The sequence below is a fragment of the Onychostruthus taczanowskii genome, unplaced genomic scaffold, assembly GCF_017590055.1.
Source record: "Onychostruthus taczanowskii isolate IOZ18803 unplaced genomic scaffold, ASM1759005v1 scaffold1, whole genome shotgun sequence".
NCBI lineage: Eukaryota > Metazoa > Chordata > Aves > Passeriformes > Passeridae > Onychostruthus > Onychostruthus taczanowskii.
Window position 1 is genome coordinate 23,825,764 of NW_024496525.1, and position 26,228 is coordinate 23,851,991.

Sequence of the window (26,228 nt, forward strand, 5' to 3'; positions counted from 1 at the left end):
CACCAAGGATTGGTTACAAACAACTTTTCCAGGAAATGCATGAAAGTAGCAATTGCCTGGACAGATACTGAGCTTGGGCACTTTTATGCTCTTTTGTGTGAATGTCAGCCATTTGCTTCTTCTGCTCCACTTTCTCCCAGGATGTTCACATCCATCTTGTCCCTCAGACAGTGCAGCAGTCTCCCATACCAGCCACTCTGGATGGCATCAAGACAAGAGAGGGGGACACTCGTAGGTCAGCTGAGTTCCAGCTTCAGCAGCCACACGTTCTCATTACATGGCCGAGAAACCACCCTCTCTGCCTCAGCAGCGCTTCAAACCAGCTGTGACAAAGTTTGAGGGAAGAACTGAGGGGCTTTCTTTCTTCTCAGTCCTTTTCAGAGTTAACCTATAGATATTTAGGGCTGTTAACAGAACACTTTCAAAAACATGGGGTCTGAGGAATGCTGTGACTTGTAAGATTGTACAATTGTTTAATTTTAATTGGAGAAAGCTATGAGACTGTTACAACTTCTTTATACTCATTATTAATTCTCTGAAGAGAGTTCTTTTGCACTGTTTTCTTCAACTCTAGACTTAGGTGGAAGGATTGATGCACAGATTACAAAGGTATGTTTTTCAGGGTGTTATATATATGCCATTAAAACATTTTATTACTGGATCTCTTCTGATTGTGGCTAACTAAGAAGAAAAACCAACAACAACAAAAACCTCATAAAAACCAAAACCCAAACAAAAAAACAGTTTCCAATGAAATCACTTTGTTTCTGGGCTGCAAAACTGGTGAAAAAGGAAGATCAGATCCGAAGTTAACATCAGTTCAGTACGTCTAGCCATTATTAACATGAGCTGATATCTACAGCAGTGAAGATCCAGCTAACATGCCACAAGGACCAGAACTACTTAATAATGAAAAAAATTAATTTGTTTAAAAAAAAAAACAAACAAAACAAACACTGTTGTTCTGTCTTAATATGTGGGCATATTCTGAAACTAATATTCACACAATTGTTCAATTGATGCAACTCAGTAATTTTTATTGCAACTGGAAGACAATACATCACAGAAACTTTATGGTAGGTTTTGGGAAAGTGTTATTTACAATAATAATTGATGAAATAGTTTGTCTTTGGCAATATGATTACACATCAAGAAAATGTAAAATGCAAGTATGCCTCTAAATCAACAATTTAATATTTCCTAAAGATCAGCTGATTGCACTTGCCTTCGGACTGCTCATTTAGGTAAACACAAATACAACTTAACATCACTGTTCATTCCCCGTCACAGTTCGTATTTTAATATTGATGAAATTGGCAGTTTCAGACGCCAAGTACAGGAGAAAAAATTGGCTTATCACTGTACTAAATTAACTTATTGGCCAGTTAAGGTCCTGTGACCCTTAAGCATTGATACTAAATCTCTTGGTCTTTTGATTGCTTTATCACTTTTTCTGTAAAACAAAATACTTCAGAAATTACAGATCAGAGTATAAAAAAATGTACAAGTTCATAATGCTTTTCATACACACACAAATCATTCCCCCCAACATTTTACATCATGGCAGTTTTTAAGTAGTGAGTGTGAATGATGCAGGCATGGAACTGGTTATCAGATAACAGGTATGACTTTCAATTGCTGTCCCACACACATACTCAGGAAATGTACAATGCCCTAGTAACTTAAAAATGTACTCAAGTTCAATGTCATCCAAACAAAAAAAAGGTCTTGGGATTTCAGGCCAGAGTAAACAAATGAAAAAGATTCCCATTTTAGATTGTCAGCCATTCCATAGTCCAGCATGTAGTTTTAGTATTCGGTAAAATCCCTTCTACCGCTAAAGGCCAGCACGAGTTGTCATTTATCCCTTAAACCCTTGGATGATGAGCTCCTGTAACTGCTGGCCTGATCCAAAGCCTCACGAAATCCACTGAAAATAAAAAAGTGAAACAAAACCCCCTTCCACTGATTGCAAAAGGATGTTACATCAGGCTGATATTCCCTCTTTGCAAAAGGAAATGTGATACAGTAGAAAAACCATTATATAGTTTCAGATAAATATACCTTGTTTTCAATGCTAAAACAAAACCCAAACTCCCCAAACCAGGAAAGGCTACTTATTAGAACAACTCAAAAGTGACCTTTAAATAATTTCTGGTTTTAAATCTATACCAGCAAAATACAGCACCATAGACACATTAGGTTGAGACTTTTTTTTGGTCAGTGAAGCTAGTACTTGTTTGCTGAACTGTGGAAGAATTATAAGGTCATGTACATGATCAAAGATAAAGCAACCCAGCTGACAAGTCTCTGCTTAATTCAAGAATAACCAGTACTAAAAATAAAAATGCAAAAGTAAAAATCCCTAATAAACCACCATCAATTAATACTTTCTAAATAAAAGGGGATTAACAGATGAATTTACAAATGTATGCAGATTTATACAGAACACTGAATGTTGTGTGTAAATCCTTATAAACTTCATCTCAAAACAGAAACACACAAAATGTATAGTTTGACTTACACATCCCATTTCAAAGGAAAAGAGACATCATTACAACTTGGTAACTGTGCTAATTGCAATATAAATCAAACAGAAATTCAGAGTTTGGCAGGTAACTAAGAGGGTTATCACTTAGGTTATATAGCAAAGTGTTGATGTATATTACATAGAGTAGTATAAATAATAAAAAAGTATTATTTAAATTAGATCACAGTGCTGCATTATGTGCATAACAGTGTTTGATATATTACTGGAGGGCTGTAAAGAACACTACTAAAACTTAACTGGTCAGACGGTCAACACTGATACTCTGTTACAATCAGGAGGATGTATGGTTCAAATGCTCTTCTGGTGGCAAAGTTAAGAAAATGTTTCGAAGTATTTCCTATAAAATATGCCAATGAGCTATTCAGGCAGTAGTGATGTGCCTGAAGGAGCTGGGTTTGCATTCTCCAGGAAGTGAAGTAAATTGCATTGGAAATGCATTTTCTCAGTAGTTTTATTCTGATCCTGGAGCACAGGAGAGTAATGTTTTCAAAAATGCCTAGGGTCGGATTAAAGCAAAAATTGTAATAACAATAATAATAATAGTGAAATGGTAAAGGCTTCCAGGAGCACTTGGGTGTCTATAGCTCCACTGACTGCAAAGGAGACCAGACACCTTACAAGTTCTAAAAAACCTCAGATTGTGCACTCTCAGACCCACAGGCTGATTATTAGTGTGTCCTGTGCAGGGCCGACAGTCGGATGGGTCCCTTCCAACTCAACATATTTTATGATTCTATGATCTACATCTTTAGATGGATTGGGATGGGAGTCAAAATCTCAGTGAAAATAAATTACCATTACTAAGAAACCAGGACAAAGTGTTGTTTTGGTAATTTTATCCGTGGTGCCATTTGGTGTACAATTTAGGATTTCATACTCTGCTACAGTATGTCGATGTATCTCTACCTCACTCCAGTGAAGAATGCAGCCTCCAGCTTTTTTCTGTATCTTTTCCACAAGTAGACAGTAATTCAGCTGAACAGTGGGAGCCAACGCATCTCCTTTGGGATTCCCTTCTCCCATTAAGATAGGAGAGGAACCAGAAGATGAACCTCAACACAATTGCTGGAGAGAACAGTCTCAGGACAGTTCTCTAGTCATACAGGGCACACCTCCTCACTCCCACATTTGGCTTCTCAGCTGTAAAGCCCTGTGATCTTTGTAGAACTACTGCCAATTTTGCTAGGAGAAGATCAGAAGCAGTCTGCTTTCAGAAACAGCTATGGGGTGATACATTTAAGCTGTCCAGGACCTGTGCTTGCATTTTTAAATGCAAGCAGAATCTGCACCAAAATGCAGTAGGACATCCAACTGCTTGCGGAATGCAAGCATTATCAGCAGATCTCACCTCCCTGGAGATGCTGGTGAAATCTGCTTATGGCATTAGCTCTGGCCTGCAAGAGCTTCTTGCTGCAAAAGGCATATTCCAAAGGAACTCGCCATGAAGTCCAGCAACCCTTACAACTGATGCCCATGTGAAACTCACCACTGAACACTTGCTGACCTCGCCCCCACCTGTCTTGGAGAAATGCTAATTTGGCAATACTTAGAGTGAGAAGGGGAAGTTAGAGATTTGACAACTTCTCACCCCAAAATGGCTTAGAAGGAAAGCAAACAAGCAAAACCACACCACCTCCTATCTGGCAAGTGAGAGAGTTTGTAATACAGTGCAATTACCAGTCCGTTTTGACATCATTCAGTTGAAGTGAAGACAACTCAATTAAAAGCTGACATCGTATTTCTTGGAAAACAAATCAATTTCAGTTCTTATACAAAAAAAAGAGAACTTCTCTGATGGAGTAGAACCAGTTCTGACAAAGTTGCCATTGTCAGCCAGGCACAAATATGGTTTAAAAGGTGACTCCTAAATACTTTATACAATCCAAATTATGTACTTCTCATCAACAGTCAGAGTAAACATCAATAAGGACAAGTTGTTTTTAAACACCAGAAATAATCCATTGATGGCAGCCCAAACTGCTGGTTCCTGAACATAACTTTGTAAAATCCTACCAAAGAATAAATACCTTCTTAGCAGATCAGACTAGGAGAAACAAATTTTATATGAAAATAGATGCTTGCCAACGTTTTAGGTTTACCAGGAAGTATATAGAGGACTTGTTGAAGTCTTAGATAGGTGTTATATATATATATCTATATATATATCTGTATAAAGTTAACCTGCCTAATTAGATATTTATGCAAAATGACTGTTTTCTAAGATGAGTAATACTAGTGGTAATTATATATTTAGCCACCAAGAGTCCACATTAATGAATGGTACTTGTTCAGCAGATACTGATCTCATTTGCACTGACACACTGCAATCAGAGAAGTTGCTCTGGAACTAGTGTTGTGGACAGAATCTGGCCACTGGCACACAAACACATTGCTTTCCCTGGAGGACAGAGATGGCTGAGCCATGGTTTGTATTTTATGCCACTAGATTTTTCAGTGCTGTTTTTGGTAAATATTAAGCCACTCCCCAGCTGATGCAACTAATGAGCAAAGGTGGCGGCAAGGTGATACTGTAGTATCTTCTATTTCAAATGACTCTCCCAGAAGTCTGTAAAAGATGAAGACCAAGTTCTCCTGTACAGGGTTGCGTGCTTCACCGCCTACAGACTTTGGCTGTAGAGAGCATGGACCTGGGAAGAAGCAGATTATCCCAGTCTGATCAGACAAGGGAAATGTTATGGCTCATTCATCTCTGTGCTTCCTGGCCAAGGGACTGGTCCCTCCTGTTTTCCCCAACGTTTTATCTAAAGGGCTGCAGGCAGCCAACAGAAGTTAGTCTCTATGTACTCCTGACTTAACTAATGCTGGGAATCAACGCTGCATGCATCGGCCCCTGCAAACTGAGAGGAACAAGGCTGTTTCTCACACTATCCATGGCTCTCTCCTTCCCTATCTCCTAAGCTGGCAGTTGTGCTGAGCTCTGGCAGCTATTAAGCTGCTCCTGGATCCCAGGACATGCTGGCTGAGATGGGAGGAGAGGCACACTTTTGCTGTGCTGCCTGTTCTTTACAAAATGCTTGCGGGGCACAGAACCAGGTCCAGAGCAGCCTGTCCTTCAGGCTTTCCACCTCCTAACTGAGCACACACCACAGGCATCTCCAAATACAACTTTTAGCTCACTGCACTGAGTAGGAAGTCAAACCCTTCTCTAACTCACTCTTCATAAACTAGATCCATCTTGGTGAAACTGCTGCCTGAAACAGCTGTTAGTGATAAATCTAAACCTATACTCTTTAAGAAACCGACCATTTTGTTCTCTTAAGTGGTTGGTTTCTGGGATTTTCTTTTTGCCTCTAGGATATTCTAAGTGTAGAATTTTTCATGCCAAATGCAAGAATCCAGGTGAGAGAGACTGGTTTTTTATTTCACAGCTTCTCTGTGCTGTAGTGATTTTCAGTCTCATAGTGATCCTTACCAGGAGAGTAGCACTGTACCTGAATCACACTCTCTGTAACACTGGTTTTATCCGGACACCTCCATAAGGCTCTTAACTAACTTCAATTTTTCATGGCAAATTAGCAAAGCTATTTTCTTGTCTACTTATTCCTGAATCAAATCAGAGAGTTTTCCTCAATTAACCTCCCATTATTTTCTTGATTCTGTCATACACACTCACTACTAAATTTGCCCTCAGATTATTGCGTCATGTTACACATGTACAGACGAAGAAAAGACACACTTTTACTTTTTTCTTTTTTTTTTCTTTTTTTTTTTTTTTAACAGAAGTAGGGAGAGGGGGCTGAATGTGCAGACAAGGCAGTATAATTCAACCATCCAAGCCCTACCAGAGCATGAAGATTTTATTTTTTAATATTGCAGAGTAAGTTCCCCAACAGTCAGTGTTTGTCCCTGAAGAAGGTTAAACCTTAAACACCTGCTTCAAAAAAACCCCAACGACAACAAAAAAGAACCAAAACAAAAACAAAACAAAACAAAAAAATAAAACCCCCAAAAAACAAACTCTAAGCCTAAGGGCTTAAAAATTAGAGGCATAGCCTTTTTCTCTATTTTCTATATTTATATGAAAATAATTCATGCTTCATGCTAAATACATTATTTACCTTACAAGAACTTTGTCATCTTTGAATAAAAAAAATTGTTTGCTTTTTGTTTTCCCCCTTTCCCTAAAGAATCCATGCAATGTGGATCAAATTTCTTCTGCTGGCTATGCTGGTTGAATCTGGAAATTTGTTGTAATTTTTGCACAGATGAATCCTGACTGATGGTCACTGCACACTCATTTCTGAGGGCAGTGTAGGAGCTCTTGTTGAACTTCTGAATTTTACTGTTCACCAATATGCTTTCCTTCTATTTTTAAATACAGAATACTACTAATGGCAGGTTTTGCAGCTTTGTTTCCCCTGTTAGATCAAGGATGTGATCCACAGAAAAAGATTCTGATGTACATTGTATCTGCTGTAATTTCTTAGACTTGATTACTTTTCACTCAGGCAGTTTAGAAGACATAGTTTGTTCTTCCCTATTACTATTATTTTTTGCACGCAGTGCCAATCTTCAGGCTTATGGCTTTTTGAACATTCTTTCAATTTAATATAGAAGACAGAATTCAATAGTTAACGATGCTACTAACAGTCACACCCCTCCCATTTCATTATTTCTGAAACCCATTGCATACATAGTTTAAATTTCCTCAAACTTAGAGTTGTCAGTCTTCACATTATGAGCCACATAGGATACGTGACACACTAGAAGTGCATTACTGCTTGCACAGTTGCCACCAGTGGCTGTCCGAAGACTTGTGTGGCACAACATCTCCAAGTGCCACTGAACAGTTCTTGGTTGAGAAGTACGTGCCTCCTCTTTCCCACAAATCTCTTTGTTCACATTCACTTCTAACCCAATTGTAAGGCCATTAAAAAAATTCTTAAGGGCCAGGCCTGAATGAATACTAAATTATGCACAGCTCTTCTACTATAAGAGGGATTTCCAAGTGCCCAATTTTACTTCCATCACATTAATGTTGATATCACTGCGTATTCAACCATGCATTTTTGACAAGCTGGAGAAAGCAATGGCGATTTTGGCTTTCTTTTTTTTGTTAACTTATTGTCTTCAGGTAATGAAAAGCTTTTGTAAATTAGCTGAGTGTCAGTATGAGTTCTATGGCTTCAATCTCCTTTAAAAATAAAATTCTTAAGGGTCAAAAAAAAAACCAAAACAACCCAAACAAAAAAACCCAAAGAAACAAAACAAAAAGAAACAGAAGAAAAACAAAAAAGGAAAAAATTGCTGATATTGCCACAAATCATTAGAATTCACCTGACGTGCTGAAACAAAACTTTTTAAGTTCAAACAAATCATTGATTTGTTCTAATTTTTTGTGGTTTCCTTTTGCTCTTTCTGCCCCTTTGCCGTCCGATTGGTGATGTTGTTCAAACAGGATCGAATTCCTGCTAAATGCAGGAGTGATCCTGCTGCTTCTTTCATCTCCTCATCGTCACTCTCAGGGGGCTTTTCTGTACGTCTCTTTTTAAGAGGCAGTGTGTCACTTGGTACTTTTTTCGCCTTCATTAAATGTTGCCTTTTCTTGTGCTGGGATGCATATCCACTGTCAGCTAAAGAATCCTTGGTCTCCTTCCGACTTTGCTTTTTGTCCTCCTCTTCTGTTTCGCTATGGCTCTCGTGGCTCTGGAAGCTAACTTCACTTCCTTCACTGCTGTCTTGGCTACCTTTAGTTGCAAATTCATACTGGTCATCAGCAGAGGAAGAGGAAACGGAGTCACTAGCAGGTGATGTGCTCCTGTGGTTGGAAGATTTGGCACTGCTGTAGTTGTGATCCTCCTTTGGGTCACCGCTAACAACTGGAGAGCCGCAGGACTGTTCGCTTTCCGTCCGCATCCGGCAGTTTGTTATTCCATTCCTGTAAAAACATATCCAAGCAGTCTTAGAAGCCACAGAGATGTGATCCTGCTTCAAAGCAAAAGATGATAAAGCAAACTGACAGATAAATTGAAATTACAATCTGAAACAATGACTATCAAAGTAATGTCCATGCAAGCTGGTTTCAAAGCCTAATTGCTCATGGATTGGACTTGACATAAAAAACAAGCCAAAAGATGCAAAATAGCACAAGAAGCAAGTAGGGAATAAGCAAGGAACAAGTAGGGGATTACAAATAAATGATGTGTAAACAGTATTGTTTTAAATTTCAATTAATAGTTTACATTTTCAAAAATTAAAAAGAAAAACCCCCAACATTATTTTATCTACTGGGTAAATAAACTCTGCTAAGTTGCATAAATAGCCCCTCATCTTTTGCATATAAAGTGTTACTACCAAAAACGTGGAGAAGAGACACTAGCTTTCTGGGGCAATTCCCTGCCTACTCTGAAAGACACTTTCCGACTCAAATTCCAACTTGCATTCCATGGTTCACCTGGGAAGTAGCATAACTTCTGCTTAGGACTCTTTGCAAGAGAAGGAGCAACCTGGTCCAGTCACAGTTTTGATTCTGATCCATTAATACATAACCTTAAAAGCAATACAATCTTAAGCCACAAGCTGCCAAGAAAATATTAGAACGTGTTAAAAAACAAGCAGTAGAAAGAAATAAATCTGGATTTGCTCTAGAAGCTGTTATTTTTCCTTTGGGTTTTATGGCACCCTGTGTAGTGGGAACTACTGCAGCATGATATGTTTAAAAACGAACAAGTTTTTTTTCTGGAGTGAAAAGTATTAGAGCATTGCCACTGACTTTAAAAAACAGAATACAGTGCTTATAATACTACTAAAGAAGGCACTGATTATGTGCAATACTTAACTCCTGCTGAAAAGGAGGAGAGCAGGATGCTTGTCATTGAGTTGAGATATCATCGCTGCCACCTGCCAATTTACCAGCCTTGAACCTCTCTGTCAGTTAAAAAAAATCCAACAAAAAAGCAAGGCTGTTTAAACCATCACATGATGAACTGATTTAACTTGTCCTCTTTGTTTTACCATTGGAGTACTTTTGCATACTTGGGGCAGTGTTGGATTAAACCCCTTTCTTAAATGCACACACTGAACACAGGCGTTTCTTAAGAGGAATGGCACGGTGGCAAGTCCAGAGTATTACTGCTCTTCTACTTTAAAAAATGGGAAAGTACTTTAAGTTTCACACAACAGACCTCATGTATGGTTTCCTTACTCAAGAAACAGCAGAGTATTATCCATTTCTGAAAAGTAAGGTTGAAAGGTGGGAAAAATAAGTGGTATGTAATTCCACACTTCCTGTTCGTCTAAATGCCCTTGTCTGCAAGAGCTCGCTGAGGTAAGAAACCCCCTTGCATTTATGAACCAGTGACAGGACAATGCTAGAAGGCAGAAAATTCATCAGTCATTCCAAATGTTATTTACAGTGCTTTCAAAGAAATGTATAGAATAGAAGGTACACTTATTAGCAAAGAAAGCCTCTTGCCAACCTCTTTTGCTCAACAAAATTACTTTTGCCTAGCTTTCTGAGTAGATGTATGATCCATAAATTCCATATAGAACCCAGAAGGAATACACAAAGCTCCTTCAATTATTAATAATAAGTGCAATGTCATTCATGATTGTGCAGCAAGCCAGCTGCATTTACTCTGTGATGGCTTGCAACTGCAGGGGTTGTCATTAGAGGATGCCAAATGCTTAGAATAAGAAATCATCCATACTAAGCTAGTTATAAGGTGAATTTATAACCAACTCCTTAAGATCAGCCATTACAAGGAAGTATGTGATGCATTTTAAGTGACAGATTCTTCATTTTTAGGGAAAATTTACATTTAAAGATGTTAAAAATTATCATAAATTAGCATAAAATTAAACTTACTTGATATTACAAGGCAGCTAAAAATCAGAGCAATATGGCTTACTAAAAATCACACACTACTAATTTTCCGTTAAAAAATAACAATCAATTCTTGCTCCAAGGAAACAAATACAGGACAGATTAGGTGAGAACTCAAATGAAATTCCTACTGACTGCAAGTGAACAAGGCTTCTAATGGATGTGATTTAAACCAAGACACCCATTTTTATGCTCTTTAGATCTACTCTTGTGAGTTTGTACCAAGAGACTGTCAATGAAAGGAAAGCCACAGCTCCATCGAGCAGTGCAACCACATGCCAAAGAGACATCCCTGATTCACCCTGCTCTTGAGTCTCTAGTGTTGCCTTTTATGTAAAGGGGCTGCAATTTGGATTCGAAAGCTCTGCCCATGGGACTTACTCCAGATCCCAATTCCTCCAAATCAGCATAAAAACAGAATGAAATGCCTGGGGAGTACAGAGGGATGTCCCAGGGAAGGGGGTACCATGAGGTTGGCATCCCACAGTGAGTGTCTGCCAACAGAGATGCTGGTAAAGAAAAACAGAAGTTTACAAAGAGGTGCAAAAAAATAATTGCTTTAAAAAAAGGGAAAAAAGAAAATACCACTACATTTCAGAAGAAAGTGGAACTGGTCAGGAAATGGATAGCATTTGCATCTCAGAAAAATCTTTGGGTTTCACTTACATTTTGAAAGATTTCCAACCAGTTCTGCTTGAGGAAATACAAAAGGAAGAGAAAGCAGGTCAAGGAGAGAATTAGCAAAGGATATTTGCAGAAAAGTAAAAAGTTATACAGGCAGAGTGCTTTAGGATATTCACAACATCAAAAGTCATGTACCCTGAAAGTAAATTTGATCTGTATCTTAATATGCAATAGCTCAAACATTAATTACTTATAACTGATATTAGTAGATTACTAAGAGTTGAATGAACTAATATCTAAACAATTAATATTCCACACATGCTTCTGAGACATTCTCAAGCTCTACACTGCTCTTAGACCATCATATATTCACTGTGAGATGAATCTATGATTTATGTAGTTCTATCTAGACCATCACTTGTTTCCCCCTTTTTTTGTTCAGAACTTCATTTCAAAATTTCCAGGAACTGACATATTTTCATGTTTTAAAGTAGTGGCTTGCTAGTAGTCGATGGGACAGTCTCTAGACCTTTTCATCCTACTGACATGGACTATCTTTATTTGCTTGAGGGAATCTCAGCCTAAAACAATGTGCACAGATTCTTTCTAGAATATTTCCATTTGGTTGCAGCACAATGACACAATTCTCAAGCAGCCTTCTGGAAGTCTGACTTCATTCCCTTTGTTAATGGATACAAATTCTACTACCAATGTCATCAGAAGCCAGACAGGACTCACGGCAGATGGGTCTCAAGTTAGAGGAAATAATGTCCTTTGCACAGTGTTAGTGCCTCTGCCTTTCAGACAGGTCTTCCTCAGGAGGAGACAAAAGTGAGTCTGTCATTTTACCAAGTGCAGGCATATCTTCCTTAAATTTCTCTGCTGGCTCGAAAGAAAGATAGGTAATCACATTCTGTTTGCAAAATGGCAAAGGTTTTGCTGAAAAAAAACCTTACTGCATTTCACACTGGAGACAGTTATATTCCTTTGATGAACAAAGAAAACCTATGTGGAGTTTAAATATCACCTTAATCTACCTCTGATCCTTCTGGATGACAGATACTGTGTACCCATAGATGACAGTTTTTGTATGTAACTGGAAACACACAGTTAGAAGACACAATGAAAACAGTAAAAGTAAGCTGGGTTTGTAGATTTTGACATGTTCCAGGTTCGCAATAAAAAGAATAAAAAAAATCACTTTTTTATTTCAAAGGGAAATTCAGAACAGTCAGAACTTTTGGCTACAGCTAGTTGAACTGCTTCTTAAAACCACTACAGACCAGCAGACAGAAGGATGAGCAAGCATATGAAAAGTAAGTGGTGCTCACTTGCTGTACAATGAGATTCTGTCAGGGGTTACTGAGTTAAAAGTCAACAGTGAGCTGCTCACAATAGTGACAGAAGCTCTTACAAAGGTACTTCAGAGAAAAATTGTATGCAAAGGACCACAGTAAATACACTTCATGAACTGCCAGCAGTATCAACAGCAGATCTGAAATTAAAACAAATGGAGCCCTGTGCATTTTGCAAAGAAAGAATAATCAAGTCAGCCAGCATTACTGTCCTTTAGTTACTGAAGAATTCCTTCAGCTCCCAAGGATAACTCATCCTGCCTGTTACAGGTGGCAAGGGGAATGCAATGCAACAGGGATGATCTGGGGTTTGTTAAGCTGGTAACGCCAGTGGTAAGCACTACAAAGATACAATTAAGAATTTATGAAAGGAAATACCTACTAATTCCTCCATCTAAGCAAAAAACAGTAATTTACAGATAATGTAAGTGAATTATAATAATTCTACTTATGCTTTGGCATCTACTCTGCACATGCAATATTTGTTTTATTTAATCACTGCTTGAATGGCTGCTTCAAGGGAGGAAAATAGAAGCAAAAAATAAAGCCAGCATGAGAAATAAAGTCACAGAAATAAAAGCTATGCCCAAGGAATAATCTAGTAATTGCCCTATAATTTTGAAGTGCAAATAATCCCAAATAACCATTTTCCATCTTCAGATAAGGTTAAGCACAAAACTCATTCTTGTCATGCCCCAGTGATCAGGAGCTGCATAAGGAACTCTGGTATTAATAGCAGAAGAACAGCTATTTTAAAATCTGCTCATGATGAAGTAGCTAAGGTTTGTTAGTGTTGCATTTTGGGGTGTTTTGTTGTCTTTCTTCCTTTTTTTTTTTCTTAATTGCTCAAAATCAAGGAAGAGCTGTAGCTCTGCCAGTGCAGGTGCACTTGTTTTCCCTACGAAGAAGAAAAATTTTATCTTGGAAACTTGAATAGAAATATTTTTTCACTGAGGGAAGTTCTTCAGGAAACCTGTTTGCAATTTCCAGGTAATTGTGAAATTCCTTGAGAATGTCTGTGTTTAATCCCAGCCAGCAACTATGTCCCATGCAGCTGCTTCCTCTTCCCTGCTCCAGATGGGACTGGGAGAAGAATTGGAAAAAGGTAAACATGAGTTGAGATACAAACACTTTGAAATAAAGTAAATAACAGCAAAATCAGTAACAACAATGATGATGAAGATGATGAAAAGAGAGAGGCAACAAAAAGGGGAATAAAACACAAGAAAGATAAGGGATGCACAACACAACTGCTCCCAACTCAATCCATCCCTCAGGAGTGATCAGCTCCTCCCTGCCAACTCTCCCAGTTCATGCTCTATGGTATGGAATATCCCTTTGGCCATTTCAGGTCACCTGCCCTGCCCCTGCTCCCTTCTTGTGCACCTGCTCACTGGCGGAGCATGGGAAAATGAAAAGTCCTTGACTTGGGACAAGATCTGCTCAGCAACTAAACCACTAGCATATTATCAACATTATGCTCATACTAAAGCCAACACACAGCTCTGTACTGGCTACTAGGACGAAAACGAACTCCATACAAGCCAAAACTAGGACAGAGAAGAATTTGGTGAAGAAGAATTGGATAAAATGGGGAAAAATCCATGTAATTTCCCATTAATTTTTATTTGTAACCTGCAGTAATTTAAAACTCAAGGTATGCTAACAAACAGTACCAAAAGTAATCTAACCTATTACCTAGGCATATGTACCATATAAGTAAGTTTTTTTGAAAAATTACCAAGGATATTTTGCAAAACATCTTCTGCAAAATAATCTGAACAAAATTACAAGGCCTATGCTAAAAAGCTGGTAAAATTCTCTGTGGAGTGAATTTCCATTAACTTCACCTCAGTGGATCTGTCCACATTAGGTATATGAGAGGCTTAGGCTCAGTAGTTCTACTGCACAGCAGCAGGACTTGGACATAGTCATAAACCACCCGCACACTATGGGTAACTGCACAAATTTACAAATATCATGGTGAAATTGACATTACTTAATCTCAAATGTCAGATCAACTTCCAAACTTGTGCTCTTCCCAAGGGCTGATGTAGCAGGTAATACCTGACTCCTGTGGAAGGTGACTATATGCGGGAAGAGCCTTGTGCATCTTGCCAAGACACATGAATGTCATATGCACTGGCCACTTCAACAGATACCATCCCTACCAAAGCAACACAGAAGTCCTCCTAGGAAAACATTTACAAGGTATTTTCCAATGGATGATGATAGGAAGAGCAAGAGCTCACTTTCACAAGCAGCTGCTTGCTGTATGTAAGGAGCTACTGGTTTTGCCTGCTTTCATTGAATACCTCTGTCAGTCAGTATCTTCTTTTCTACATATCCAGACTGTCACTGCATTTGCTTTTAGATTCTCTCAGGGAACTATATAGGGATATGGTCTGCCAAAAATATCCCCAAAATATGATGGATCTCATGCTAGAGACATGCTCCACGCTATGCAGCTTTGAAGCGTTATTTTTCCCTGCTGTTTTTGGGTGGGTCTTAGACTTGTCAGCCACAACATGGAAAATATGGATAGTAAACAAGCTAAAAGTGGTGTGAATAAAGTAAATAAAAAGCTACTGTCAAAACACATCCAATTATGCTCTGCAGCAGAGATTTAACACCAGAGGATGATTTTCAAAGTAAAAATAGTGTGGGATGCCTTTCCATTTGTAGATTAGTTTGGAATGAAAAGCTTATTTGTGCAATTTAAGCCAAATGCACTACAAAATAATGATGATCTCAACTGTAATTCTTTATTCATGGAAAGTCATCTTTGTTAAATAATTTTCAGGAGGGTTTTTTAACCCAAATGACTTAATTCAATTGTACCTTATTTTACATATAAAATATAAAGTAATTACATGTAATTACAAGGGAAGAGCAACACATCAACACCTTGTGCAGAACAAAATATGCCAATGCATTCAGTCACGCTGTTGAAGATTAACAGCACTGTAAACTTTTCTATTGACAGGAGTTAACACATCAGAAATCACAGACTTCAGCTTCTTAGTCCAATGCTGTAATTTTGGTCTCCTTTCTGAACAACAGATTAGTCAAAACAACCCACATAACTGCATTAACCCAAGACCAAACTTCTTCTTACTGTGTTTTGGCACTAATGGAACTGCACAACAGGACAACATACAGCAAGCTATTTGCACCAGCTTCGGGGACAACTAAACCAAAGACCATTAAGAAAATGAGGAAATAAAACACAAAATGAAACGAACAGCTCAGACAGCAAGGATGTGCCAACAGAAGACCAGCATCTTACAGAGGAACCTGTGATTCCTACATACAGTAACTAAAGAAAAACAGTTAAGAGGTTTGATTTAGTATGCAACTATCTGCTACCAAGAAAATGCTAATGGTCCCCTATGAGAATGATGAAAACTACCTTCTTCAGGTGGCTTCGGGCCTTTCATTTACAGCACCAAAGGAACACTTCTAAAGAAAAGACATTTGATTTAAGATATCTTAGAAAGAAGCTGTCTGACTTCTCGATATATAGGCAGAGGCACACAATTTCAGCAGAAAACTTAACAGGAGACTGCACCACCTACCATGGCTGCCCAGACCTCCCTCCTGGTAAAAGCTAGTGAGGAAAATCAACCCTCCTGCACCTAAACAGGTCTGAAAACATCCCCTGCCAGCCTGACTGGACCGTCATCCTCTGTGCAGGAATGACAGCTCAATCTGAGCAGTCCACCTACTCTTAAATTGCAAAAGAAGGCTGTATGGATGCTGTGGTACATTTCCCCTGCTGCACATTATAATCAGAAGTTATTCTCATGAGACGCCATGAAAGCTCAACATGACGGGTCCTATTTAGTCTTGTGTATCTGAGGAGAGGGGTTGGCACCAAGAAACAATGTAATTTTCATGAAACTGATAACAGAGGTATCCAGTTTTGTGAGGACCAGACTACGTTCTAAGAAGCATTGTGAATCCAGATTGATCTTCTTCCCAAAGAAATTCTGAACAGTATTATCCCTGAGGGAAACAAGACAAAACTGCCTGCTGAACTTGCTCTGTTGAAGAGAGTCCCCTAACTTCTCAAAAGCTTTCAAAGCCTCTTGTCTGTGTCTCCCTCTGCCTTTCAAGAATTAAAAGAGGGGATATTGCAGGAGATTTTAAATATGAGCAGACATTATGCACACCAGGAATATATTCATAGCAAGCTATTTCTAATACTGCCTAAGGCTGGAGAAGAGAACAAAAAGAATTAGAAATGTCTGCATTAACTAATGATAAATGCTTTTCTGTGAGACAGAGCAAAAAGAATGTAAGCAAGGGAGGGGTAAAATCCCTAATTTCCCATCTCTACATTAACAGGTAGCTGGTAAAGATCCCGTTCTCTACCTGCTGGGAAAAAAACATGAGAAACAGTGCTTTGAAAATGTATTAAATTTAACTAGATACAGCTTTACAGCACAGCAATTTGAGGATGCCTACACAGAAGTAAGTTTTCAAGTGGCCTGGAAGTAAAACAGTTCTATCTCCTCCATGAGTCAATTCTGATTATGAAACAGAGTCTAAGCAGGAAATACAGATAAACTCTAGAGAGAATACTGAGACCACGATGTCCTCCATTTAGCTTGATAACCTCATAAAAATTATATATAATTAATGATCCAGTAGTCTATGGCTCTGCAATCCCCACTGGAGCAGAATACAAGTCCTGGGTAAAGCCAGTAGCAAAGCTGATGAAGAGAGCTGACCCCTGCTGCTAGCAAGGCCAAGCTGTGGTAGAGGGATGGAGAGGAAATCTGCAGAATTCTGGAGGATGACCCTTGGGGTTGCATCCCTTCAGTGTAACAAATGGGAAGAACAGCTGAGGAACTTGCTCATCAAAAAATATGGATTTTATTCCAATTAGTGTCTTCCCCTCTATGCATTTTAAGCATCAAGACTACATGAATGTCATAGGTTCTCTCTCTGTTTTTCTCTCCATTTACTGGATGGAAATACTGCACCCAAAGGGCTAGACAGTGATTCTGAAAAGAGATAAAAAATTTAAAAACCCATGTAAATAGTAATAGAATAAGACCTACCAAGATACTTTATTGCACTGCCTTGCAGCCCTTTCCTGAGAAAAGAGTGTAATTGGAACAGCACCGTGAAGTGAGGTCAGCACTAATTATGAAACCCCACCCAGAATACCCAACTGCCTGAGCTGAAATAGCTTTTGCAGATACTGAGAGTTCTGAAAGAGGAGGGCACTGGCAGTACACTTGACCAAATTAATCTCTGTTGTGACTGACTGAAAATGGAGCTACACCCGGGGCAAATTGTTCTTCCACCAATAAACCAGTACTGCTTAAAGCAAAACAAACCACAGAACCACAGTTCCTACTGCAATCACTAGATGTCTCTTACTGCCCTGCTTCCTGATAGCTGAGGATCTTAAACAACATTTTATCCTTGAATGTTTCAGTATAACCTTGAAATAAAAGTGTAGTGAAAGAAACTGCCTCACAAAGATCTAAGTTAATAAGAAAACGACAGCTATATGTTCAAATAGCTTTCAGGATTTGCTTTAATATTATTGATACTCTTCTCTCTGGTATTTAATCCAGGAAAGAGTCTTTAAGAAAAGGGAGAGAGGGGAAGAGCAGGAAAAAGCATTTGCACTTAGAAAAACCGGCACTATAGGAGGTTCTCACCACAAACTGCTTGCAATTTGCTAGTGAAAATAAAAGTGCTTTTCACAAACCACGACAGAACAGACAGATGTGACTATCTTGCTAAGGATGATACCCCAAGAATTTTAGGTGGCAGAGTTTTATTTCATGTAGAACCTCAGAAGCATTGGCAAGCAGCAAAATACCCAGAGCTCATATATGCTTTTACATTTTTTGCAAAATACTGATCTATTTCATACAGATCCCACAATGATGCACTCTTACCTTACTGCGACAGCCATGCTCCCTATAGGGTTGATTGGCAATGGCCTGGCTCCAGGAAATATTCCTCTACTCAGTACTCGAGCTCCATTTTGTATCACTCCCGAAGGAACTAAAAACAAAACAAAACACAGAATGTTTTTTTTTCTAAAGGAAAAGTTAGAAAAATACAGGAGCAAAATGTGGAACTCAAGCTTTTCAATGTACTGGAAAACCATTAGAGAGGCTCATGCAGTACACAGCTTACCTTGGACATCACAGCCTCGAGTCTTCTGAGTGCCATTCTATTTCCAATGCTATTTTCATGGCAAACAATGATAACATGGCTTGCCAAAGCCACTGCCTGACCTAGTTGCTGCAGATCATTCCTTGTACAAATGAATCACTTTTGTTTTGTAATTTCTGTTCTGCTGTGAATGCATGTGCTTAGAGTCAAAACCAGCTATGAGCACAGATGTAACTATTTTGTCTACAAAAACAGTGACCCCTTACAGATAAACAGAACACAAGTATTTCACTGCAAGATCACGGTTGACAGCTTTTTATCATCTCAGTTTACTTTCTGAGCAGCAATATCTTGGCCCACCATCTCTGCAAAACAAAATATGAACTACAAATATGTATTTACCAGGAAGAGAAGGAGAAGAGGCTAAAAAGACATTATCTCCATAGCACTAGTTAGGCCCTGCCTCTGGCCACGCAGCCTGGGAGCAGTCCCGTGCCTCCTGCACACGGCTGGGTCACAGCCCAGCCTCCCTCACCCAACACGTGCTGATGCCACTGACACCAAACTCGTAGGTACTGACCACTACAGACAGGACAGTTCACTGGGCTGTTCAGCTTGGCTCTACATCAAAAACTGCAGCTCTGGCCAACAAGAGTTTAGGTTACCAAGTACTTGTTTTCTACCCAGGCATGTTTCTGTACACTGCTCAGCGCAGGGCAGACAGCTGAACAAGTAGCAGAGAAGCACTACTCAGGCACCACCACAGCAACAGTGTCCTTAGCAAGCCTCAGGATTTCCCTCCTCCGCTGTGAGATGCAAGACTACCAAACACAGTTCTTAGTCTAGGCCCTAACCAGGAACCTACCTGCATGTAATGGCATTGGTTTGCACTGCTATTACATCCCTTCAGGCTGGGACAGAAACCTCACCACGGCCTCCACCCGAGCTCACTTCTTTAACATCCACAGCCAGCCAGCTGATACACATTCTATTTACTGCAAGTCATCATTCACACCATGGAGAATGTCCAAAAAGAGAATGATGATCATTACTCTTTTTATATTATTTTTAAATATACAGATATTATATAAACACTTGTAAGATAAATGTAAACCGTATCACTTTATATACCCCCACAGAATTTATTTTTAAACAAATTACACTAGAAAAATTATTCAGAATCAACACATACACTTTAACATGCCCAACATCAAATATATTGTGAATATATTCAAATATTCACACCCCAAAATACTAGTGTATTCTGAGGCAGAGGCGTATAGGCTCAGAAGTATGATAGTTCTAAGCTGCTGAGGTACACTTCAACTTCCTATAAACATCAGGCCAGATCGACATCTCCCCTCCTGCTGTCCTGGTGCTCACCTTGCTTCACTCCAGACCACACAGATTAGTTCTGGGAAAATAATCTTCTTTCTCCTGCTTGTGAGAGCACATCACCCTCCTGATCAAATCCTGTCACTGTGTTACACCCACTCTCACTTTTGAGCACCTCTGAAGAACAGGTCAGTTATATTTAGGTGCTTAAGTACAGCCTCAAATGGCTAAAATTACAGAACCTAGTTTATAACAACTTGGGTCAGCTTTCAATGACCAGAATAATTTTAAATAGCATTTTGCTATTTATACCTCCCTACTCTGTGCACTTTTCCCTTCATTGCTAGTTTATGAGGAATCGATCAAACCTTTTTCATTCAGTTTGTACATACTGTAGTGGAATATTATCATGTTAAACTGAAAAGGCTGAATTTCTTATTATATTTGTTTCAACAGCATAACCTTGAGATGATCAAAACACCAGGGTCATGAAAAAGCAGTCTGCTCAAAGATATGGCTAACCTAAAACACGAAGGTAACAGGTAAATTCTAAGCCACAGATAAATGTGCTGAATACCGAAAGATCAATAAAAACACAATTTCAGATGGGCATGGTTATTCCAACAACTTTTGAGAAGGACAGATTTTATATTGCACTACATAGTATGGTTTCTCTATGTTTACAAAGTCCTATCCAAAGAAAGGAACCAGAAGTTTTGACTGAGAAAGATCTGGGAATTTTCTCTTTACTATGATACAAACCATAGCTTTATAGTGAAATGAAACATTTATGCATATGTGCAGAATGTCAGTTAGCTATAGATACTGTCTAAATATACACTGTAAAACTTCAAAGCAAACACAGTGAAAGTGCTACTGCAAAAAAGAGAGCAACAGGCTCCTTGATGCCCAAACTCTTCTTTCCCCAGATTACCTTATCATCCTGGTCTGCTGGCAGAGTTAACTGATGCTTGTTTTATTATTTTTCTTCTCCTCTATCCCTTATTGACAACTCCCATTGCTTCTTTAGAACATCCTGTTTGCTTCCTCACCAGTTCTCAAAAATTAGCTTCCTGTCTTTCCTTCTTTATCTCTTCTGAGTTTCCTTTTTTCCCTGCACTCCAATGTATTTATCTATACCTATATCTATATCAAATACACTGCCAAGTCTCACAACTTAGGATTTCTATACATTGACACCCTCGCTGGAACCCATCCTTCATTTTCCTTGTCCGTTTGCAGGTTTATAAGTCACAGAGTGCCATCCAGGAAACATTCTCTTCAAAAGCTCCACATTTAAAACATTCCCACATCAATACCTGCGTGCATGCGCACACACACACACACACACACACACGCACACAGGCTCTCTCTCTCCACATATTCCCTTCCAGAAGTAACAGATGTTTGTAAAAAAGGGAAACACAGAAGTTTGCTGTCTTATGAAAATATCCCCTAAGAGACAACTTGGTCTCCTGTCCTGCCCATGAAATCCTCTTCAATCATGGGCCAGTCTGTGCCTCGTGCCACCACTCACTGAAAGGCTTCAATAAGACTATTCAGGCCAGAAGAGGTCTTAGCCATGATTCTGTGATTCTAACGTTTCTCTAAAGTACATCACAGCTCTGGATAATGAAATCATCACTCAGAATTCAATAACTATTTCAGCTTGCAAGAGCAGTGTTATTGCTACTGATTTTTGGTTTTGTTTCCTCAGACTCTATGAATTATGATTCAGCACAACAGCTACATCACTCAGACAAACAGAAAGGTTGTATGCAAGGGATCACTGAAAAAGGACACTGGACTATGCAGTGTATCCTTTCAGGAAATATATGGAACCATAAAGAAAAAAAATGGCAACATCCCAACTTTCTGGTAAATCAGCTTCTGTAGCACTCTAAACCTAAAATGAAAAGCAGGATTAACATATTTCAGTAGTAAAAGGTATTAATTTCTAGTTATCCACATTACCAATGTGCCACCATAAGACTGATCTTTCTTGCTCATTCATCTCTACTTACAGCATTTAAAGCATCAAAACTGATCCTTGCAAAAAATAACATTAATTACTTAATTTTAAAAAGATTACGGATAACTGCCCTTGCACTGTCCCTGGTACCCACAGAGTCTTCCAGCATTTGTGTAGGCTGTATGACAGCTACTTATATTCAAGGAATTATTTCTACATCTTGGTGCTTTTGAAGGGTTGTGGATTATTTACTGAAATTATGTGGTGCTTTTATTCCAAAGATACATTTACGCCTTACAAGCTTTAATTATGTTTCAAACCCATACTTTGAGGTGAGATATTTATATTTTAGATTGAAGATTCAAGGTGTGGAAGTAAGATAATTTACTCCAAGCCATATCATCAATCAGTGCCAATCTGGATGAACACCTTACAGTCCTGACCCCTCTCTTTAACCAACAGTACAGGCAGGTTACAGGTTCCCAATTCCTAGGCAGAAGTGTGAAATGCAATTTACACATTTTCTGTGCAAGTGCCGAAAGCCGTTTATGTCTGAGAAACTCAGCTCAAAAAAAAATGCAAGAAGACCTGTGCAACTGTTTGATGAAGGTTTGACTTTTCACAAAATTTCCCAGTGAAACACAAAGAGTCTGAAATGACAAAATCATTATTCACCTTTCAACTTTCATCACTGCTGTGTTTTCAAGGTCTACTCTGCTCTCAGGAAACTAAAACCCAGGAAACTAAAACCCAGGAAACACTTTCATTGGAGTGGAGTCAAAGTGTGTACCAAGAATCTGCCCCCAATCTGCTTCATGAATGAAGAAATTATTTTTGGATCTTAGGCTGCTCTGGTGGAATTTCACAACCTGAGCAGTCTCAACCAGCTGAGTCTCCCCTGGCTAACTCTGGAGTGAAGCAATGCATCCAATGTCAAAAATCAAGACAACGCCTCTGAAATTCTCCAAGGGGGGAAAAAAAAAATCTTCCTTTTGTAGTGAACAGTGTTTAACAGACAATAAAGTGAATGACATGTGGAAGAACATACCATAATCTGAATCCATCAAGGCACTATGTTCACATAGTGTTAAAAGGATCCAACAGAAGCCCTTCAAAAATCCAGTGTTGTTTTGTAGCCTATACTCAGGGTTTGTAGATGAAAAGTAGGTAGAGGGCTACATGATCACTCCACAGCCAGTGCAGGACTATTTTAATCCAGAGCATGCTCTTGCGTGCACATCAGCTGAATAGATTAATCCAACTATGGACTTCTTTCATCACATCTCTCAACAGACTGCATCCCTGATCTCTTACTTGCAGGGGTGTGCAGGTGAAGCATGCCCTGTTCTGACTGAGATAACCACCTCATCCAAGATCCTCACAAAAGTGTCAGAAAAACTGTCAGACTGGGTCCTTCCCTGAAGATTTGATTGTCAAACAATGTAGCAATTTGGGAAAATTGTAATGCAAAAGAAGGAGGAAGTAATGGACATTCACCAGACACACTGACACCCCAATAACTCACTAGAAAAGGAAACTAACTTCTTGGTTAAATGTTGGCATGTGAAAGTTAAATGAAGCATAAGCAAGGAGTGAGACTTGTTGTCAATAAAGACAATGAACTGGTAAAAAATATGTTATTTGTGTGATCTAGGAAACAAACATACCTTCATTAAACTGTCTAGCTCAAGGCAGCCAATACTTAGCAAGGAAGAATGAATAGTATTTACTGAAAAATTAATTTTAGAGAAGTGGAATGTGTGAGTGTATCCTGTAGGGATAGACTGGTTCTTTGCCTCTTCTGTCATCATACAGCACATGCATTGATCTCCGGGCTCACGCCCCTGACCCAGCTTCTGTAGCACAGAAGAAATCATTATAGACAAGAGGTACTGAGTTTTGGCTAATATCTGTCAGCTTCAGCTCTTTTCTGCCAAGCTTTCTTTCAGTACAGTGTTTAGCAGAATTCTTTAGATCAGGCTACAGGAACTGGAAGTAGGAAATTGCTGATGATGTATAGTGGATGGGACATCAGAAGTTACCAAAAGCAAATGTTTTCTGCCAAATGTGTAACTTAATTCAGCTATCATATCCCAGGCACAGATTTGATGACATGTGCCCAATTTGTATTTTATGGCTCAAGGACAATTTTATACCTTTAAATTCCATACTCTGTAGTCCTTACAAACTGTGAATCGAGGATGCATCCAACAAGCCATTTATTCTAAACAAAAATTGAGGTGGGGGAGACAAATGTATCCTGATAATCCTATCACACTTGTACTTTTTCAAAAAAATATTATGAGGAGTACAGAGGAAGAAGTAGAAACTACTTCATAAAAGTAAGCTTTCTTTCCAAATTTATTTCATCCCTTTCCATGGCTTAATATTAAACACCAAAGTAAAACAAACCAAAACAAAATCTCAACCAAAATCCAGCAACAGAAAGTTTGAACATTATGAAAATGTCTTTTCCTACTTTTTGCTTTAATACAAAATTGTCAGTAAAAATAGCTTTATGAAACATTTTACTCTCAATGATTTATCATTTTCTGATACTCAAAATTAGGCTGGAAGCTGTCTCAGTTATACTAAGTGACTTGTCCATATGCAGTACAAATAGAACATTACACCTATCGAGCTTCATGTACAATAAAAATGTCCCAAGAAAGTAGCATGTTCTATTTTATCCTATTTGGAGAATTTCTGACTGTCATGAACGCGATTTTTTTTTTGGTCTTCATTCCTGTATATGTATCGTGCTCATATATAATCCACTTGCATTAGTTTAAAAAGCAAACTTCATTGAGGTACAATGTTAGAAGTATAGAGGTAAAGTAGATCTCTTTAGAGAATTACTTCTCCTCCGACCAAACTTACAACATATGTATCTAGTCTGGGTTTTATATGTTTTGAGACAAAGATTAATAAAGACTTCCAAATCAGAGAGACACTGGTTTCAACCCTGGAAAACCTATTTTTTAAGAAGCACCCAGCAAAATTCCATGCTCTTATCTGCCTAGATATATCTACCACAGCACTTCGGTCTCCTGTAAGGAACCATTCACAAAACCAGCGTTGCTAAGTTTTCTGAATGCCACCCCTTTCTAGCGAACCCAACCAACTGAGTAGTGATGAGAGCACTGAAACCAGAAGATGGATGTCAGAGCTTGGAAGACTCTCGCTTTCGTGGTTTCTATCCAAACCCTTTCTGTGAGCACTGTTTAATAGCTGTTTGCAGTATTAAACTTTAGGCTGAGCAATGTACTTGCATTTGTACGCAATTCACAAATTACATAGCAACGGGTAAAGGACTATGCATGAACTTGAAGCTATGTGTAACACACTGAGCACAAGTGAGAAGCTTCTTGAATTAAATCAGTATTTCCAGGATAATCCCTCTGACCACAGCACTGTTCACTACCAGCAGCAGCCATACACTAACACTGTCCCTACTGTACTCATCCCTCCAGAAAAGCAAGTGGCTCAAAGTTCAAAATGACCTCACCAACTAAAAAGGTGTTGCTACTTATATACTTCCAGTGACTTGAATCTCAGGAATTCAAACACAATGCAGAAGTACCAAAACCTATCTCCTGTTTTAATCATGGCAAAACACCATGTTTTGGCAAGACTCCATGACATGTCCAGGACGCCACACTCTTAGAAGCAGGGAATACTATGCTGGAATGACAGCTAGCAATATTCACTTTCAAGATGTTGGTAAGAACTGAAGTGCTGAAAATCTTTTGTCCAAAAAAGCAACTGTACAAAACTAACTCATGGACTTCACTGGCTTAGTACCCAGGAGCTCTAAACTTCACTGGTTTAGTACCCAGGAGTTCTAAACTGAGCTCTACCATTTGTTCACCATGCTGTTTTCTTATGTCCTCTCTCAAAATTAGATCCACAACAGGGAAACAGGCCCATAAATGTGATGCAACTTGCTCAAGATGGCCCAGACAGTACTCCCTGCCTTGCAGGTGAAGACACAGTTTTCAGTGCAAGCCAAATATTTTGGAATTAATATTCATGAACTGACTGCTAATAAAACTCCCAAGTATTTGTAACTTGTGATAGCTGCTTCTAAAGGAAGCAGGTGTTTCAATTGCTGTTTCTTTTCAAACACAAGCCTACAAAACCTGATGAAGCACGACTTCAATAAACTGAAGCAAAAAGTATTAAATCTATGTTCCTACATGCCCTCTCTTAGCATATCACAGTATCTTTCATGCTTTAACTCCTGGTGCCAGCTGGATTGCAGGTTTCAGTAGAAACTTGTACACAGCTGGCTACTTTGAACTTCTGCCTTTAGTTGCAATTGATAAGTATTTGGTCTGTGAATATACTGCAGTGTGTTAATAATTAAGAAACTGATTTCTGACATTAACACTCTAA

At 38.8% G+C, this 26,228-nt stretch overlaps 1 protein-coding gene across 5 annotated transcripts in view; it reads right to left on the bottom strand.

Annotated features, from left to right (window-relative positions):
- Positions 1 to 1,016: 1,016 nt before the first annotated feature.
- Positions 1,017 to 26,228, bottom strand: part of FOXN3 (forkhead box N3) — a 208,348-nt gene continuing 183,136 nt past the window's right edge. For all 5 annotated transcript variants that reach the window (XM_041411259.1, XM_041410450.1, XM_041412106.1 and 2 more), the window contains 2 exons: positions 18,301 to 18,409; positions 1,017 to 8,450 (listed from right to left, as the gene is read on the bottom strand). In XM_041411259.1, the coding sequence (XP_041267193.1) occupies positions 7,901 to 8,450; positions 18,301 to 18,409 (659 nt within the window). In that variant the 3' untranslated portion in view covers positions 1,017 to 7,900. The remainder of the gene's footprint in view (positions 8,451 to 18,300; positions 18,410 to 26,228) is intronic.